Raw genomic sequence first — 19,381 nt, forward strand, 5'->3', positions numbered from 1 at the left:
CACTGTCTCCCTCCACGCTTTAAAGCTTACGAATCTCTCAAACTCTGCTTCTATGAGCTCTCGTCATCAACTTCAGTTCTCACCAAACAGCTCAGAGCTTCAGCCGTTCTCTGCGGCAGTAACTCTGGGTTTGCCCTTCAAACAGCGCATAAGCTGCATAAGAGAACGTGTTTTACCGCCTTCATGGGCTTCCTGTGCAAACGAACTCGCTCTCCAGCAAGTCAATACACACACACACACACACACACACACACACACACACACACACACACGTACAGACTGCATTACTACACACGTGTTCTCAATCACGCGTGCGCAATTCGCACAAACAGACAAACCACTCATCATTGGATAACCGAAGGAGAAAGAACCAAGAGGTAAACCCTGAGGACTGAAGAGCCAAGAGAGTTCAAGCTTTTGCATTTTTAACATTAAAGCCTTAAATACAATTAAACAGGCTACACACTTTTCTGACACAGCATTGAATTACCAGCGAGTCTGTGGGAGAAGGGTTTGATGAAGCTTTACGGCAGACCCGCCATCCCACTGCGGCTCACTCACCAGGAGGAAGTGAACAGTGTCGCCTCTGCAGAAGGCAAGCATGGGATTCACACAGTTACTCACTGCCACGAAGTGCCAGGCCAGCAACGGGACACTGGAAGGATCCATCTGTGGAAAAGAAGAGATGGGAGAGTATTCACGGCAGTAGACAGGCACAACGACAAAGTAACAAATCTGCTTAAAAATAGCATCTGACTACGCTTTGTAAAACCCTCCCCAACTCCCCACAAGACTTCCAATGAGCAGGGACTGGTGGGACGGTCACAGGGAAGGGCCTGGGGGGAGGGTCATGATTTTTATCTTGGCTGGAGTTTGGTTGTAATGCAAGCATCTGTACAGCTTTAACAAATGCACAGTCAAGATTTGTACATGTACTGTATATAAATGAATACCAACAAAACCTAAACAAATATGGAACTCTAGCTAATGCCCAAGGTGGAAGATGCTGGTTTCTGTATTTTGCCCTGAAATCTATTAAGAAACTGAAGTATCTCGCTGGGTAGGTACACAGATGTGTAATGGGAAGCACAGTAAAATGACAGTAGTAGGGGCTGGGGATTTGGCTCAGTGGTAGAGCGCTTGCCTAGCAAGTGCAAGACCCTGGGTTCGGTCCCCAGCTCCGAAAAAAAAAAGAAAAAGAAAAAAAAAATTACAGTAGTGGAGTTAGATGGCAAGGATACTAGTGTTTCATTAAGGAACTTTCGACGTCTCTCTTTGGAAATGTTCGTGAATGAAAACATCAATAAGACAAGTAGATGCAAACATCGCAACAAAATCCCAGTGAGCCAATGAGGCTGACCTAAGAAACATTAATGATAATCCCTATCGGTCTGCCGTCCGGAAGGACAGACCTGCCTCGCGTGGTGCTGAAGTAGGACAGCACACCAGCAAGGAAACACCAGCAAGGAACCAGGAGCCATCTCCCTCAGTATCTTGGCTATTGCTCTCTGGCCATGGCTCTGTCTTCACTCTCCATGGCTGTTTTAGAGTGAGAACTGCACCCTCAGCCCAGGTTCATATATTTGACTGCCTGGTCTCCACTTGGTGGAAATGTTTGGGAAGGATTAGTTAGGTGAGGTATGTCACTGGGGGAGGGCTTAGAAGTTTCAAAAGCCCACACCAGATCCAGTCTGTTTGTGTGTCTCTCTCTCTCTCTCTCTCTCTCTCTCTCTCTCTCTCTCTGTCTCTGTCTCTGTCTCTGTCTCTCTCTCTCTCTCTCTCTCTCTCTCTCTCTCTGTGTGTGTGTGTGTGTGTGTGTGTGTGTGTGTGTGTCTCTGCCTCCAACTTATGATGGGATGTAAAAATCTCACCAACTGCTTCTGCACTATGCCCGCCTGTCTTCAGCCACACGCCCCACCATGACGGCCGTGGACTATCCTCTGAAGGTGTAAGCCCCCAGTTAAATGCTTTCTTTTATAAGTTGCCTTGGTCATGGTGTCTCCTCACAGAAATTCAAAAGCAACTAAGACCATGGCATTTATCTCCTTCCAAAGAGGATGCCAACTCTTTTACAAACAGCATCAAGAGAAAAAGTAAAGGAAGCTGGGACACCCGTGGGGACTTATTCCAGGCTCACTCCTTACATTTAGTGGCAAATATTCGCACAGAACCTATGGACTTTACCATGTGCTTTAAATCGTGTCTTCGACAGTTAACAATTCAGTGTGACTGCTGTGCAAACACGTGCTCTGCTGTCTCATTTAGAAAGCAGTGACAAGGAAGCATGTCTCTACACGTTCAGTACAAAAGTAACCTTTTCTGATTATGCTGTGTGGCTGCCCGTATCCACAGAAGCAAAAACCCTTAAAACCATCTGCACTCCCTGAATAACAGCATCGTCTAAAGTGACAGACGTCAAGAGTCAGAAATCACAGGAAGTGTGCGTAGCCCAGTCCACGGTGACCTTACAGAGGAGTGTGGCCACTCACAGAGGGCATAACCCTGCCTCGGCACCGCTGACTCACGGTGTTCTGGGTCACTGCACTCCACACACCGACTGCCCATCGGTGTTCCACCTCGTGAGGGTGGCTTACTGACCTCGAAACTAAGAAAATGCGTGAGTGAAGGCAGGTGCACCCGCAAAGCAGCGGGGCAGCGATACGGAGAGCACAGAGTCCAAGTTAAACACAGACGCTGAATATTCTGTCCATGAGAGAAGCTTCAAACACTAAAGACACCAGGTAGATCCTAATGTCTCCTAAATGCCACTTTATCCTGCTTGGTTTTCCCAGTCACTGCCTTCGGGAATTCGCTGCCATTCCATAGCTAGATTTTTAGACAACTGCAGAGAATTCGCCCTGCAGATCACTCCCTCCATCCTCCTGACTTGCTCCTTCCTTTTGCCGACAAAACAGAGTGGTGCTTACCCGTCCGTAGGGGAAAGTCATCCACACTTTCAGGGACGGTTTCAACCCAATGACCAAAATCTAGAGGAGAAAGCATATTATTCTCATTATTTACCCTGCGAGTCTCAAACGGAGTTCAAAGTCTCTAGAGCTCAGGGTTCTGTCTTCTAAGCACGCCTACCTTTGTTAAGGACGCCATGGCCAGCAGTGAGAACTGTGTGATGGGATGGTCTTTCAACTCGGGCTTGGAATGCAGGGGCTCGATGCAGCAGACTTCACCCTTGGAGCCGCTGAACAGACACCTAGACTCACACGTTCTCACGCCCATGACTCTCCTGAAAACGTAAGACATTCACAATCGATTCAGAGATAATGCAAGACACTCTCCCCTCCACCTTGACCGACGGCAGACACTGTCAGCCACACGACCCACAGGATGGCAGCATTTTTTCACTCCTCAGGACAGATCTGCCACTCTCCAAGTAAGGTCATTCCATTGCCCCGCCCAAACTCTTTACCCATGTCTTAATTCTGAAAGATCTTGTCTTCATTTTCTCTGACCGCTGTCATCCCTGGCAGCCACACTCCAGCAGTGCTGGCTTCTTTGTGTCTCCCCTTGTGCCTACCTCCTAGGCTTGTGTGCACAGGTCTGCCTGGAGTACTTCCAGTAGTTTTCACTTGTTGACTCTGATCTCTCAGCCGGTTCCTCTCAGGTGTCACTTCCTACGGAAGCCTTCCTGAGTTATACCCAAGTGCTTCCCTGCACAACGGTCTGTCTCCTCACGCATGTAAGCCTACTGAGGTCACGCCATTTATTTGTCTGTCTGTTCCTGTCTCCCTATGCTCACCCCAGCTATTCTGTTAAGAGTGAGGGCCTTCCTGGTCCCTAGCTCTGCTGTCTAGAAACAGGAGGTGCTCGGTAGACACAAGCCAGGTAAATGAGCCATGCAGCCTTAGCAATTACTTTCTGCCTTATATTTAAGGAGTTACGAAAAAAATGTAAGAAAGAAACAAATATAGACATTAACCTTGAGAATTTGTGGAAACAAAATACACATTATATATTATATTCTATACTTTTTAATCCTCAGCTTCACAAATATTCTTCCAGGCAGTTAAGACAATGTTTGCTCCTACTCAAGAACTAAAACGGGGCAATTCTAAGACAAGAAAACCATTTTTGTACCTAACCATTACAGTTATAAGCAAATGGGCTTGGAGCCTAAACTAAAATTAGTGAACTATCCAGAACAGACTCTAGCCTGACAGCACAGAAGAGTCCCCCCAAGGGAGTCAGAATCTAGAATCCCAGTTTGGACCCAAGATGAAATTGTGGAGACCAGGTCTAGACTCCCACATGTTTTATAACCTCCCCAGGCACCTGTAACAGAGCCAGAACCTATCTGCAGACACCTGGACTTTCCAGACTTCTCCACGTTCAATTTCAAACTATTAAACAGCTAATCTTTCCATTTTTCAACAAAGGTCCATTAGTCTCTTACTTAAATGTTAGCTCAAAAACAGAGCCTCCACTGTCGTTGCAAATCGCAAGAGTTGGATCATCTGTGAACTAAACAGAGAAGGACTTTACTTTCTTAAAGCAACCAGACAAGCGTAGATCATGAGGAAAAAGTTACAAAGTTTGAAAACAAAATACACATTCAGTACCTAAAATAACCCAGATTTTGTTCATCACTCTAAGTGTACCAACCACCATTACTTCCATTAATATTAACTCAGTATCTTTAAATAAGTGAGCCTTTCTAAAAGCAAAACGGGGGTGAGATGGCCCAGAGGGCACAGGAGCCCATGACCAGCCCTAATGACAAGAGTTCTTCTATCTGCCCCTGAGACTCTCATGGTAAACGCAGAGAACGCTCTCCCACAGGCTGTCCCAAGGTCCACGAGCATAGCATAGCAAATGCCCCTCCCAGCTATACACACACAATAAGTAACGTTTGTTTTAAAAAGTAAGACAATCCTTCACCAGGATAAAAGGAAAAGGAACTAACTTCGGTTGGTAAAACCCTGGTGCTCTTTCTTGGTCCTTACATTAAGGTTTACAACTGGTATATTACATAGGCAGGATCAGACAGACACACCGCCATCGGTGACTTCATAAAGACAGACACGAGTAAGATTCTCACGGTCTTTTGGAAATAAATTTGTCTGAGTAAGTGTTCTGAGTGGTCAAGGGGCACAGTCACTTTATCTACTATAAACTCTTCCTAAACAGGTCTCTCCCTGACCATTTTTAGGAGTCTGTCTGAATGACTGTAACCTGACTTGCGGAACTCAGAATAACGGCTTCCGCAGTGAGACAGTTCTAAGGTGAGGTACGCTATGGTAAATGCTACCAGATGCTAAAGGAAAGGATGGAGTTTGTGTCATTTACAGGGACTTGTCTCACAATGCCCGAATGACCTCAAGTTCACTCTGAACCGGGCACTCTTACTCAGATATCGCTGAGACACGGGAGGCAGCTGTACGGCACTCCCTCAGGTCCACACCAGCATAACAAACAAGTCCCTGTCCCTGCTCCCAGAGCCCAGAAGCACAGCCAAGGGAGAGGCACATGTCTGTGGATGTGTGTGAGATGTCTGCTCCAGTGCAGGAGAAGAAAGATCTCGTGTTTCTGTTTCACTTTTCCTTTTTGTGTTTGCACTTTTAAAAGACCGGTAAGGAAGCACGTTTGTAGAATTAGACACACATACTAACATACATGGCCCAAGTCTGGGCTGCCGATGATATGGGACTGTCTGGAGAAGGCTGAGCTAGTTACTCAAAGGCAAGCTAGTCCTTGACTCCAGTTACGCTGAAGCACGTACATCCCTCTCAGATGCCAGTGTCTGCAAAGCCTACTTTGAAGCCATTTGCAAACAACACAGCTCCTGGAACTGTGCTTTAATCTCGACTGTGTTCCTCCCTTTTTTTATACACCTATAATTCTTTTGTTTCTTATTGTATCACCCAATAATCTCTTTTTTCCCCCCTATAAAAAGACTAGTTATGACTTCAAGCAAACATTTATTGAGCAGTTATTATGGGCAAAAAAAAAGATAAGTGACGAACGGATTCTGATTTCAAAGATCTTAACGTACTAAGGGAGATAAAACATACACGGACAACAACGCCATTAGGAGTTGGCACATGCTGTAGAAAAGGAGGTCCAGATAAATTAGCCTCACGCGCGGGGAGAGGAGAGTCTCTGACTCATCTTGGCGGTTTTCATCATTACCAAATGCTTTAGCGCTGCTCTGTCACGGAAGACTTTTGTAACCAACCTAGATGCAGATCTATAAGCTCCAGATGCCACGGGCTTTAAAAAGCATGTGTGTGTGGATAAGAGAACTGCAGAGCTAAGCAACCAAGTATGCACATGATTAAATCTACAAGAGCCGGTTTTAGAATCCCCTTGATACAGTCCTTTACCTTTTATGCTTCCGAACATGGGCTTGCCAGCATGAAAAGGCAGGCTTCACATGAACTATAAATGAAGCCTGTTACCTAAGTCAGTTTTATGCTTTTCAGGCCTGAGAGTGAAAAAGGAAAAAAAAAAAAAAAAAAAAAAAAAAAAAAAAAAAAAAAAAAAACAATACTCCGGCCTTCTCGCTTTCCCTTTAGAGAGGCCTGAAAAAAAAAAAAACATAAACCAAACGGTTCACTGCTAAATATACTCCGAGCCCTGGCTCTTCCACAGTTGGCGCCTCGAACCTCGGGCACCGCCCAACGACGGGCAGCCATACACCACTCACAATAAAATCTTGGCCAATTGAACAAGGTAAAGGGACCATTTAAGATCTCCAGATGAATTTTTAGCAAGGTACTGCCTCTCTGCTGCCAAATGCCTACTATGGGATTAAACTGAGTTGGCCTCTTTGCTCTTTATTGCTGGACTTTGGCTAAAGCTGAAGCTGTGCGTGCTCATGCTAGCCCATCTCTGGTTTTTAACTTGAGAAAATACCTCATTGGGTTCACCAAATAATGTTCAACTTCGTGTTAAATAAATCTAGGGGTTTCTGGTTATCAAAATATTTAATGTGGCTACAGAGGCCTAGCAACGAAGATGGTTAACACAAGGAGGGGGAGCTGTCACCTTGATGTGCAAGATCGCGGTCCCTGGAGGATGAGCATCTGTTATTGATCTGAGAAGTTTCCCACTGGCCAAATCCCACATGGTGATCTGTAAGACAAGCAAAGGCTTTAAAAACAAATGTATTGCTTTTGGACTTACGTATCCTGCCTTTTGGCTGCAGTAACCCATTCCTCATCTATAAACATTGCAGGCAGAGAGTCATCAGGTTAAACACACCCACAAACTGAGACCGCATTAGAGCCTGCGTCTCTACTCCGTCCTCACCGCCCGCCTTCTGCTTTACCTGCTAACGTTCTACGGCTCCCCACAAGTCAATCTGTTAGGCACAGACTAAAAATGTACAAAAGGCATCACATCAAACCAGCTGTGATGGGAACGATCAGGGGATGAGAGAAACCATGACCTATCACCACAGAGGGAAAAAATGCCAAAGCTATTGTCCAGGAACACAGCAATGTGAGTGAGTTTAAGTGGCCACGGAGGGCGGGGAGGTGGCTCAGTTGGTAAAACGCTTGCTTTGTAACCATGAGAAGCTTCGTTCAATCTGTACACACTTATGCACATATGAAAATGCCAAGTGTTGGAGCACATGTGTGTGCGCGTGCACACACATGCACACACACACACACACACACGCACACACACGCTCATCAAAAACTAAATGAAAGCAACCACAGTTAAGTACTACTGCCATAAGAGGATACATTTATAAAAGCTAGCTAAAATTCTAGTTCAGTCAGTGACAATTATTTTAAAGATCTACACAAGACAAAGGTCACACTAGCAAGCCTTGGACATGCGCACCACCTCGCAACACGTAACATGTATTTGTTCTTCAAGATACAGATCTAAAAGGTTCGGGTCTTATTTCCACATTGCCCTGAGGGTAAACCAAACTGTACGTCTTACCTGTCCTTTAGCAAAGCCACAGAGGAGTCTTGAGCAGTCGTTGTTGATACTGAGGGCAGAGATGGCTCCATACTGCTCCCCAACGCTAGTGCTGCCCAGACAGAGCCGCAGCGCTTGATTCTGATCTGAAGGAGGGAAGCGAGTTAGATACTAAGATAAAACAGGAAGACCTATGAGAAAACATAACCAAAGCTTGCTGGTGAAGTCAGAAATCCACAAGAGAATCTATTCTCTTAAACAAACCAATCATCTCTAAGCTGCCTTATCCTATGATCCTAAATGTTTTGCTATTTCTAAGATGTTAGAAGATAGGAAAGGAGGCTGTGTGTGTGTGTGTGTGTGTGTGTGTGTGTGTGTGTGTGTCTGTGTGTGTGTGTCTGTGTGTGTGTGTCTGTGTATGTATTGTCTATCTACATCTGTGTCTGTGTGTCTGTGTCTGTGGGTGTGTGTACGTGTGTGTGTGTCTGTATGTCTGTGTATGTGTTGTCTGTCTACATCTGTGTCTGTGTGTCTGTGTATGTATTGTCTGTCTACATCTGTGTGTGTGTGTGTCTGTGTATGTGTTGTCTGTCTACATCTGTATATGTGTGCGTGTGTATGTTCTGTTTGTCTACGCCTGTCGGTGTGTGTGTCTGTCTGTGTCTATGTCTAAGACTGAGGTGCAGATGTCTGTATAGTGGATGTGGGGGCCACAGGATGATGTTAGGCATCTTCCAGCTTCTTCTTCCCCTTGTTTCCTTCATTAGGGCCTCTCTGAACCTAACATTCACTGTTCAGCTGGACTGGCTGTCCAGAAAGTCCCCGGGATCCACCCCTCCCCAGCCCACCAAAGGCTTGGAGGCAGGTTCGGCCATGCCAGCTTCTGTGTGGGTGCTGGGGACTTGAGCTGTACTCTCTAGCTCTCGAGGGAGTCTTCTGACCCCCTGAGCCATTCCCTGGCCCAAAGAATGTTTTCTTGGAAGATTTCAAAACTCAAAATGTACTAACGTAACAGCTGGCTCAGTGGTTAGGAGCACCAACTGCGCTTCCGAGGGCCCGGGCTCAGTTCCCAGCACCAAGGCAGCTCACGACAGTCTGAAACTGCAGTCCCAGGGGTCTGACAACCTCTTCTGTCCTCTACAGGAACTACACACAGACAGTGCACGTGCAGGCAAGAACGTCCACATGCAGAACGGAACATTTAAAATTATTAAAATAGATTTTTAAAGGAATTTGTTAAAATTTACATTTATGCTATCTATATAGAAAGGATTGATGAAACAAATGAACTGAATAATCGAAGCAAAATTTTAAAGAGTTAAATTACCATAGAAAAAGTATTTTTATGGAAAATGCTTAAATATTTATTAAATGTTATTACCTAACAATTAAATGCAATTACTGTAGGCCCTCTCCTAGGCAATGCTCATTTTGTATAGAGCTCATGGATTATACCTACTTGAAAACAGCAAAATAAAACAATTTAATGGGGGTGGGGGGACAGCCGAGTGGTTAAGAGCACTGGCTGCTCTTACAGAGGAGTCAGATCTGGTTCCCGGCATCTACAGGATGGCTCACAACTGTCTGCTATTCCAGTTCCAGGGATCTGATGCCCTCTTCTGGCATCATTACACTGTGTAAACATTACACTGTATAAATAATTTTGTGTTGATAAACTGGCCGTAAGCACTCAAGGAGGCCTGAGACAATCAATGGCCGTCCTACATCATCAGACACTCAACAGCTTGTAAGTCATTTCAGATTCCAAACTCCCTCCCCCCCAATGTTCTACCTCTAACCCTAATTATTAAAACCTTCTTTAGAATTTCTTGCCTCTAATTAGGACATTATTTTTCTCTCTCTCTACCGAAACTGCCAACAACTCGGATTATTCACACCGAGAGTCACTGACTGACTGGATAGTGTTCTTCTATGCATACTACTGATTTGTACAGGCAAGACATGGGCTAAAATTAAGAAGGCATAGGACTCATGAGTCCCCGTCTTGGCTGCGCGCACACCTTCCAGGCACAGAGTAGTGTCCAAGTAGCACACGCATGGGCTGAGGCTCTCGTTGCAGCCCCGCTTTGGGATCCAAGCCCTACCGTTCTGAAGCACCAACAGATTTGCTGTTGCTTTGGGTTTCACAGACCCCAATCCAATCAGTAGATAGCATGCAGCTTAAGAAAAAGGGAGACTACAAGGCTGGCACTGGACAGGAGGCGGCGGGGCACATTCAGCTGTTACAGTAAAAACCTGCACATGGCCAGGTGTGATGGTGCAGCCTACGGCCCCAGTGGTCAGAAGCAGAGGGAGGAGGACCAGGAAGTCAGGACCATCCTTGGCTACATAACAAGCTCAGAGCCAACCTGGGTTCCATGACACCTAGTCAAAATAAAAGCCATAAATGCTATGCTTCCCTACCTACAGCTCCCACATGATAAAACCTAGCCAGGGAAGGAAAGAAACTAAGTTACCGACCTTGGTCACTCCTGAAACATATGTTAACTGTCTATGCTACCATCCATATCAGTGAAAAGATGTTTCCTTTTTTTTTTTTTCAGTGTTTTTATCTTGTCTCCATAATGTCCCTGATAAGGCAGCAAGCCTGTGAAACCTGGATGTTAATTTCACCTTTACTAAAGAGTTACAGGCACCGATACTATACACGTGTGCCATTTCAGGATGCTCCCACCTTCATCTGTGCAGTGTGTAGAACAGTCTCGCCTCACGGCTTCACGGAGAGGGCGGACTACTAAAGCCGGGGAATTTATACAAAGGACCAATTCAACGCCCCCCAAATATGACTGGCTTTACCATGAAAGCTAATCTAAGGTCCTATTTATACCCAATATCTGAAGTAGCAAAGATGGAGGCAGGAGATGGACTACATATAAAATATAATCTAGGGGCTGGAGAGATGGCTCAGTGGTTAAGAGCACTGACTGCTCTTCCAGAGGTCCTGAGTTCTGTAATGGGGTTGGGGTGTGTCTGAAGACAGCTACAGTGTGCTTATATACATTAAGTAAATAAATAAATCTTTAAAAGATATATATATATATAATCTACTTTGACTCCATGAAGTTATCTTTCAATTTTTATTTTTTATTTATTGTTACGGTACGCTAAGCTTGCTGTGTTAACTGGCCTAACTCCAGAAGTAGATGTTCGTGGGAAGAAGACTGGGGTTCTCCCATCACAGGAGCCCAACATTCTTACTCCAGATGAATCCGCACAGCGGTCGGAGTGGTGGGCTGAAATCACATACAGCCTCATTAAGACAGTGACAGCTTGCAGTCACAGAAGAAGGAAGAGTGGGGGTGAGCACTGCTCAGGAAAGCTCTACTCTCCCTGCATTCTGGAGCCTCCTCCCTCTAGCAGAGTACTAAGAATGTCCTAAACTTATAGCACATCTACTTGACACAAAATATGTCTGGTTAACACTGTCAATTTAGTATCCTAAAACAATGCTGATGCTATCAGCAGGTGACCATCACCCCAGACAGACACGTACACACATGCACACACTCACGCATACCCCCAATTTCGAAGTTTGATATAATCTGATAATTATCAAGTAATACAAATGCAAGGACTTATTATCAGCAGCAATAATATAGCTTACAAATGAATTTCAGAGAGCTCTAAATCCAGGATCATAAAAAACACAGTAGCTGGGCATCATGAACCATGCCTATAGTCCCAACATGCCTACAGTCCCAGCGTGCCTACAGTCCCAGCGTGCCTACAGTCCCAGCGTGCCTACAGTCCCAGCGTGCCTATAGTCCCAGCGTGCCTACAGTCCCAGCATGCCTATAATCCCAGCCTGCCTATAATCCCAGCACAGGAGGCACAGGCAAAACTGTCACAAATTCAAGGCCAACTTGTTTTACTCAGTGAGATCCAGGGCAACCAGAAATACAAAGTGATACTTTGTCTCAAAGCAAAAAGGGGTGGGGGGAGCTATTTGGCCGTGCAGTGAATTACACTTGTTTTTCATTAGTACCAGAGGAGTATCCCTAATCCAAACAACCAAAGCCTGAAGTACTCAAAAACCCAATCCTTTCTGAGCATCAGACTGACTTTGCAACACTTCTGATTCTGGAGCATTCTGAATTTTAGCGTTTTAAATTAGAGATGTTCAGCCTGTGAAGTCTATACAAATATTCCAAAAGCCAAGAGACTCAAAATCTGAAGCACTGCTCACACCAAGCATTTGGATAATGTTCAAGGCACACTTTGCTTAGTGCAGACCTCACGCTAGGCTTAACTGTGACGTGAAAAATAGCAACGAGAAGCCACAAGGAAGTAACAGCTTAAAATCTAAAGCTGAACGTACTTGAGGAATTTTTCTTTCCATATACCAAAATGAAGCCAGTCCTCTCTATCACCATCCCTAGTTTTTAAATTGGTTTCATAGACAATGAGAAAAGGAACTAGTGACAAGGAATCAATGGTCCTGGTAAGTGGGAAGTCTACCCTGCCAGGAGTCACAACTATTTCCTTATCCTTTACTCATTCACACTGTAGTGAGCTCTAGGGCTAAGAAAAAATAAAAAGGGGGAGGACCTCATTATAAAGCATTTGTCACATCTGATACAAAGTAGCAGATGCACTTTAACTGAAGAGCTCAGACAGACAAACCCTTACCCCTTCCCCGACGCTCTCTAACCAGGCACACTGAATCCCATGGCTAAGTGGCTACCTTCGGGAATGCTGCTTCTACGGAAGAGCCAGTGTTCATTCCCAGGTACGTATGCCACTGTGACGTTAGTGTACTTTAAAAACACAGGCAGTCCGTCAACTGATAGACCAGAGTGCAAACAGAAGAGCCGTGGCTACCATGAGCACAAAGCAGGGGTCTCAGAAGACCTGGAAAAGGCCAGATGCGTCAAAAAACTGGACATCAACAAGATAATGTTACAGTAAAAGACTGAAGCAAAGCTGTGCTGGAATCCAGAGTCCTGTACTCAAGCATTTAACCGAGAGGTGCTTAAATTCTATATGGCTCGTTATCGATAAAGTTTATGACAAAAGTAATGTTGCAGCAGATCTCTCTGGCAGACACAAATTTCAAAAAAAATGTTCTACTAAATGATCAGAGGAAATAGAACATACTGACAACTACCTAAAAGAATCCCATTTATCTTTAGCTAAAATAAAGCATTTAAAATATGCATATATTTTGAATTTTTCACAATGCCTGTTTTAACCAATTTTTAGGTAGGTATTTATTTTTCTTTTATAAAAAGGCTTAAGTGTAATTGACAATACTCGATTTCGACATTAAAAAGCTCAAAAGAAAAGGAACTGTTCATGCATACCAAATTTACTATACCTTTTCCTTTTGAATCCATGGAGAAAAGATCAAAAGAGAAGGAGAAAAAGGCAAGAAATCAGTTCAAAAGTTCAGAGAAAAATGCAGGCAAGCTCTGAAGTGCTTAAGTGATGAGCTTTGTTTATCTGTGGGAGTGACAGACTAAAAAATTTGGTTAAGAGGTGTTCTAACCCTTGTGGTAACAATCAGGTATGGGCTCTGGGGAAAGAGAAAACATGTAACATTCAAACTAGAACACAGTAAGCAGAGGCATGACTCAGCTAAACAGAAACAAAACAATTCCAAAGAGACACATCACCAGTGCACACCAAGGACAAAGGGAAACGGAGGAGGAGGGAACACGGAGGTGGGTACCTTTGTTAAGCCCTATGTGAGGTGAGAACCACAGGAGACATACCAAGTGCCACGTGCTGTAACTGCACAGGCCTTCCAGACATGGGGTGTTACCGTTTTAATGACTCAGTCCTGTTTCACAGAGAACCTAATGGTGTCAAAGTAAAGTCTTTCTATTAGGTCTCTTCTGTGATAAACAAAGGCAGGGTTTCTCTGTGTGGCCCTGGCTGTCCTAGAACTTGCTCTGCAGACCATGTTGGCCTCCAACTCAGAGATCTGCCTGCTTCTGCCTCTGTGTGTTGGGATTAAAGGTGTGCGCCAACGCCGCCTGACAACAGAGCCAGATGGCTGGTCGAGACACTTTGTAGCATCTGCCATTTGTTTCTGAGCTTTTTAGCATATTTGAATGCATTTGTTAGAAAGCACTGTCCAAACATCTGTCTCTTACAACAACCAGTGAAATTTATTAACTGTACTAGTAAAACTCAATGCAAAATCAGAGTACTGTTGTTCTCCCTCAGAAAGTCCACTCTGGCACAGTCTTCTGAGTGAAGCCATAACAAAAGACTGTCTCATCACATCTACTGGAGAAGCTCCTGGGGATTTTAGAAAGACAGCAGGCAGGTCCAAGGCAGTGAGAGACAGCATCAAGAGAGTATGCACTCTTCCGTGTTAACAGACTTGTGTGCACACAAGTGGATGATGGTAAGCAGTCACTCTCTTCTGACCTCTGCATTAGGAACGAAGAGAATGAGAGCAGAGTTGAGGAAAACTGACCACGACTGAAGGGACAATGCGCCCCCTGGCAGATAAACACTCGCGTATGCTCTGCCCTCTTTTAACCCTTTTTCAATCCTTGCAACTCTGCCTCCTTTTCTCTCAGAAAAGAACTGCTTAAAACCCTGGAGACTGCTGACCTAGAAACCAGTGTTGTGTAATCTGAACTTGATTCTGTGAGCACCCCTTAGTGATTGGGTCTCAATCACTCCATGCACATGACGTTAGAGGACTAAAACAAGATGGTGAGAGCCTTCCCCATAGTCTAGTGATCCCTGAAGGAAACTAGGCCCTCCCCACCTGCTGGACACCATGCTTACACAGTTTTTTGAAGGCAATTAGGCAAGAACATGGAGTCTTTAATGCTGTGTCCTGGACCACTTGTAGGAACTTGTTTCAAAAGTGATAAATACAAGAACTACAGAAACACAGTTGCACATGACACTACTGTTTACAAACAACTTAAGTGGTTTCCTTGAGCAAAAGACTAATTGAACTTTCACGAATCCATTTGAAACAATGTTATGTGCCCATTAAAAAAACGATGTTCCAGGCCTGTACTCTCAACACTGGGGGGGGGGGGGGGGGGGGCTAAGGCAAGATGGTCACCATGACTGGCCCATCCAGGCCATGTAGCAAGTTCTGGACAAGCCTAAGCTACGCTGTGAGACATCTGAAATGAACAAAGACGATGCAAATATAGAAACTCAGGAGGTGGTGCCACTATAATGAAAATCGGGTTCTAAATTAACACAGTCTCGCTGAGGAGTTTGCACACACCTATGCCCACAGGTGGAAAAAAAGCTGGATGGGTATCAGAAAGGCTATAGATTACCCCTAGGTATTAGAATTTGATATTTTATATTTTCCAATTTGTGCACACCTATGTTTTTGTACATTTTCTACTATGGACACATATCAATTATAAGGAAAAATAACTACCATTTAAAGATTCAGTTCTGGGCTGGGGAGATGGCTCAGTGATTAAGAGCACCGACTGTTCTTCCCGAGGTCCTGAGTTCAAATCCCAGCAACCACATGGTGGCTCACAACCATCTGTAATAAGATCTGATGCCCTTTTCTGGTGTGTCTGAAGACAGCTACAGTGTACTCATATATAATAAATAAATAAAATATTAAAGATTCAGTTCTAAAGTTCTCTCCGGGAAATTACACATGCATTTCTATCCTTCTGCTCTTCAAAAAAATAAAACTATTATTTAAATCAACTGCATTTGAAAAGAATGAGTATTACAATTATATGTTAAATAACGCTTTCGGCATAATGGAAAATTCATAAATGGAAAGTCAAATTGTTCAGTAACAATGGAAAATAACTAGTTATTCTCATGTATGGTAAAAATCTAAGACTCCCCAGAAATCAAACCACGGTTCTGTTAATAAAGCACGCTCTCGTAACCCTTACTGAGCAAGCCTTGCTAGCCCCTTTTAAAGGAAATGCAGATCTTGAGACCCAGAGGAGAGCGTTCATACACTAAAAGAGCTAAGGATATTATCTGATGTGTTTTAAATGTTTAAATAGATCAAAACAGTCTGCCTGCATACAGAATTCAAAAGCAAGGGAATAATGAAACTGATTAGTCTCAGAGATTAGTTCAAGAATGCCACTAGTTTCTGCTATGTAAATAAGATATTCGCAGTAACTTTTTTTTTTTCAGTTTAGAAAGATTTACAATGGAAATGACTCAGAAACCTGGGGAATGCATTTCCCTGAAGACTGCTTTGAGCACCCATGGCTGGAATATGACTTAGAATAAAAAATGATTATCACCACCAGCCGGAGGGAGACACGCTGACAAGCGAAGCCTCTTTCCAACATCATTCCTCTGTCTAGGTGTAGAGCACGCCAGCAGCAGGAACACCTTACATATTCATAAGGAAGGAGAAATGTGCGGTGTAGTCAGAGGAGGCCACGCGGCCAGTCACTTTTGACTTAAAAATACCAACTGCTGCTGCTTCAAGTTTCCCCTATTTCACACATGGAAATCAAGTTTGCCGTATAAAATGCAATTAAAGGACATCAAACCTAAAGGAATCGATATTTAAAATTAAAAAGTACTTAGAAAATTACCAAATATTAAAGCCAATCCGTGAGATGTTCCCACCGCGATCAGACTGGACACTGCCTGGAAACAAAAGGGAAAGCCATCAGTGTGGACTCTGCCTGCTGTCCTCCAGACACCAGCCGATGTGCCAATGGCAGAAATAAGGCATTTCATCCAGAAAGTAAACTGTGAAACCACCTAGGGCACTTTTCCGTCTAAGAATTCCTCTACGTTTAAGAGAAATGTTATCGAAATACCATATATTCGATACTATATATAAACGATGTCATTTGGCCTCCTTTAAATCTTCAGTTCCCAGCCTATGGGTCACAACTCCTTTAGGGGGGTTAAATGACCCTTTCACAGGGGGTTTCACAGATGTTTACATTATGATTCACAACAGTAGCAAAGTTACTACACTTATGAGGTAGTAACAAAAATAATTCTATGGCTGAGGGTTACCACGACATGAGAAACTGTATTAAGAGGTTGCAGCCTTAGGAAGGTTGAGGGCCACTGATTTAAAGCAACTTTAAAAGAAAGCCCTCCCTGGCAGCCCACTAAAGAGGTTCTTATATTGCCCACACAGGGCCACCTTGCAATGTGGGGGGAACGAGAATACTTTTCTCCAGTTTATCACCATCAGGCAAGAGACAGCGGAATGGTCCACTTGAGCCCACTTCTTCAGCGGTGACTAATGGGAAAGCCATGGAGGCAGCTGAAGGAAACCAGAAGACAGATCCTTAACGCGCCGTCAAGCCTGCTTTAGCTGGCCCTGGCCACTCCAGACTATGCGCAGCCTGGCCCTGGGGCCCATAGCTGTGGAATATGTCTTAGCAGAGTGAACTCACTCCATGCTATTCCAGTCCTTACTGAACCAGGGACGCAGATCACAGGGGAGCGGATGCTGGAAAGGCTCATTACTCCATTACCTGCTCTCAAGCAAATGCTAAGAGCTAAATAATAAATAAAGGAGAAGGGCTGAGATACAACATGAACAAGCTTTAACACTTGACTACTAACAGAATGGCTTTAAGACTTTATCATAATAGCACTGGATATTTTAAAAATAAGTCTGAGAACTCAGTGAAATTAAAAATCTTACTGTAAGGGTTAAAAGGTGTACTTACAATTGCTGTCGGCAAGCCAGCATCTACTTTGTCCTAAACGAAAACAGAAGAATTGAAAAGGATAACAGTATCGAGAGGAAGCATGCAGCCTCTCCTCACGCACACTCTGACTGAACAACTGAGGTGGGAGGTGCGCCCTTGGCCTGCCCCTCCAGTGAGCTCGATCCCAAAGCTGTGGACAGCAATCAACGAGTGTGGAAGCGACGGTTCTATTTAACTCTGGTAACAGAAACTCCGGGTACTGATTAGAAATACAAATTTAAAGAGAGGAAAGAGGTCTGTTTCCCAAATGCAAACAGATTCTAACAGGGCCAAAATGGTAGAATCAAAGATTTCAGAAGAGGGGAACTTGCTGCAGGCGCCCCATGTCTGAGCAGGGGGCTCCCCTCCAACGGATTAACTCCAGCATCTAAAGGAAGCCCGTGGTTCATGGGAAGCAAGGAGTCAAACACGGGAGGCCAAACATGAAGCGCCACTTCAGCTCCTCCCTAGTGACCATGACCCAAAAGCCACCAACTGTCTGGCAGCAATCTCCATGCATTCAGAAAACTAACAAGCCCTGCTCTATCAATCCTAACACATGCCCTGTGGACTGCATTAGATGCAAAGAGTGCTACAGAGTGTCTATCTGAGGCTTACATAGCCTGAGGTCATCACCACAGCTTGGGTGACAGCACTGTGGCAGCATCTTCACCCAGCATACAGAGCTGTCCCAAGGCCCTATATAAATATCCGATACACGATTTGCACTCTGTTCTGCATGGAGAAAGGCAGGGGTGAGAGAGCACAGATGAAAAGCATAAACCACATTCAAATGAATGCAGAAGCCATCTGACTCAGAAGGAATAAAGATGTGGGAACCATTTCAGCACTGAATTAGAATTTTCCTGGGGTGGAGCAAGGGAATGATGGAGAAGGGTGTAGGGGATGGATGGCTTGACCAAAAGTAAATGTTATAAAAGTGCTCTAAGGAAACCTTCACTTGTATGCCAATTAAAAAATAAAACCACTCTTGAAAATTGAGATGAATGGGAAACAGGCAAACGAGAAAATCAAGTGGCACAGCTGGGCAGTGAGCTAAAGCACAGGTGGCACAGCTGAGCAGTGAGCTAAAGCACAGGTGGGATGGCTGGGCAGTGAGCTAAAGCACAGGTGGGGTGGCTGAGCAGTGAGCTAAAGCACAGGTGGGGTGGCTGGGCAGTGAGCTAAAGCACAGGTGGGGTGGCTGGGCAGTGAGCTAAAGCACAGGTGGCACAGCTGAGCAGTGAGCTAAAGCACAGGTGGCACAGCTGAGCAGTGAGCTAAAGCACAGGTGGCACAGCTGAGCAGTGAGCTAAAGCACAGGTGGCACAGCTGAGCAGTGAGCTAAAGCACAGGTGGCACAGCTGAGCAGTGAGCTAAAGCACAGGTGGCACAGCTGAGCAGTGAGCTAAAGCACAGGTGGCACAGCTGAGCAGTGAGCTAAAGCACAGGTGGCACAGCTGAGCAGTGAGCTAAAGCACAGGTGGGGTAGCTCGATTCAGAAAGTTGGGGTGATTTCCAAGAACCTGCATTTTAGCAGTCACCCCCACGAGAGCCCAGCACAGGCATGTTTTTAAACAACAATAAAACATTGTGTTGAGGCCTCTATAGTACCTTAAGGCTCATCCTTTAAATGGTAGATTCCTTAAAAACCTAATTCCAATGTATTTTAAATATAGTCATTACTTTGAGAAGGGTCCCTTGTCATCCACAGACTCCTAAGTCAGGGTGATCAAGGTCCAAGCAGGCCTGATAAAAATCACTGCACAGGGCTACAAGCACAATGCAACCAGCCAGGGCAAGTACCCCAAAGAGAAGCAGCTTTA

General features: G+C 44.6%; 1 protein-coding gene across 7 annotated transcripts in view; it reads right to left on the bottom strand.

The window, feature by feature from the left end:
- The window catches only part of Vps8 (VPS8 subunit of CORVET complex), a 234,143-nt gene that overhangs the window by 187,876 nt on the left and 26,886 nt on the right, over positions 1–19,381 (bottom strand). For all 7 annotated transcript variants that reach the window (XM_063270364.1, NM_001427620.1, XM_063270362.1 and 4 more), the window contains 8 exons: positions 17,535–17,567; positions 16,431–16,485; positions 7,912–8,036; positions 7,003–7,089; positions 4,409–4,476; positions 3,088–3,241; positions 2,928–2,987; positions 562–669 (listed from right to left, as the gene is read on the bottom strand). In XM_063270364.1, the coding sequence (XP_063126434.1) occupies positions 562–669; positions 2,928–2,987; positions 3,088–3,241; positions 4,409–4,476; positions 7,003–7,089; positions 7,912–8,036; positions 16,431–16,485; positions 17,535–17,567 (690 nt within the window). The remainder of the gene's footprint in view (positions 1–561; positions 670–2,927; positions 2,988–3,087; positions 3,242–4,408; positions 4,477–7,002; positions 7,090–7,911; positions 8,037–16,430; positions 16,486–17,534; positions 17,568–19,381) is intronic.

The sequence above is a fragment of the Rattus norvegicus genome, chromosome 11 (assembly GCF_036323735.1).
Source record: "Rattus norvegicus strain BN/NHsdMcwi chromosome 11, GRCr8, whole genome shotgun sequence".
NCBI lineage: Eukaryota > Metazoa > Chordata > Mammalia > Rodentia > Muridae > Rattus > Rattus norvegicus.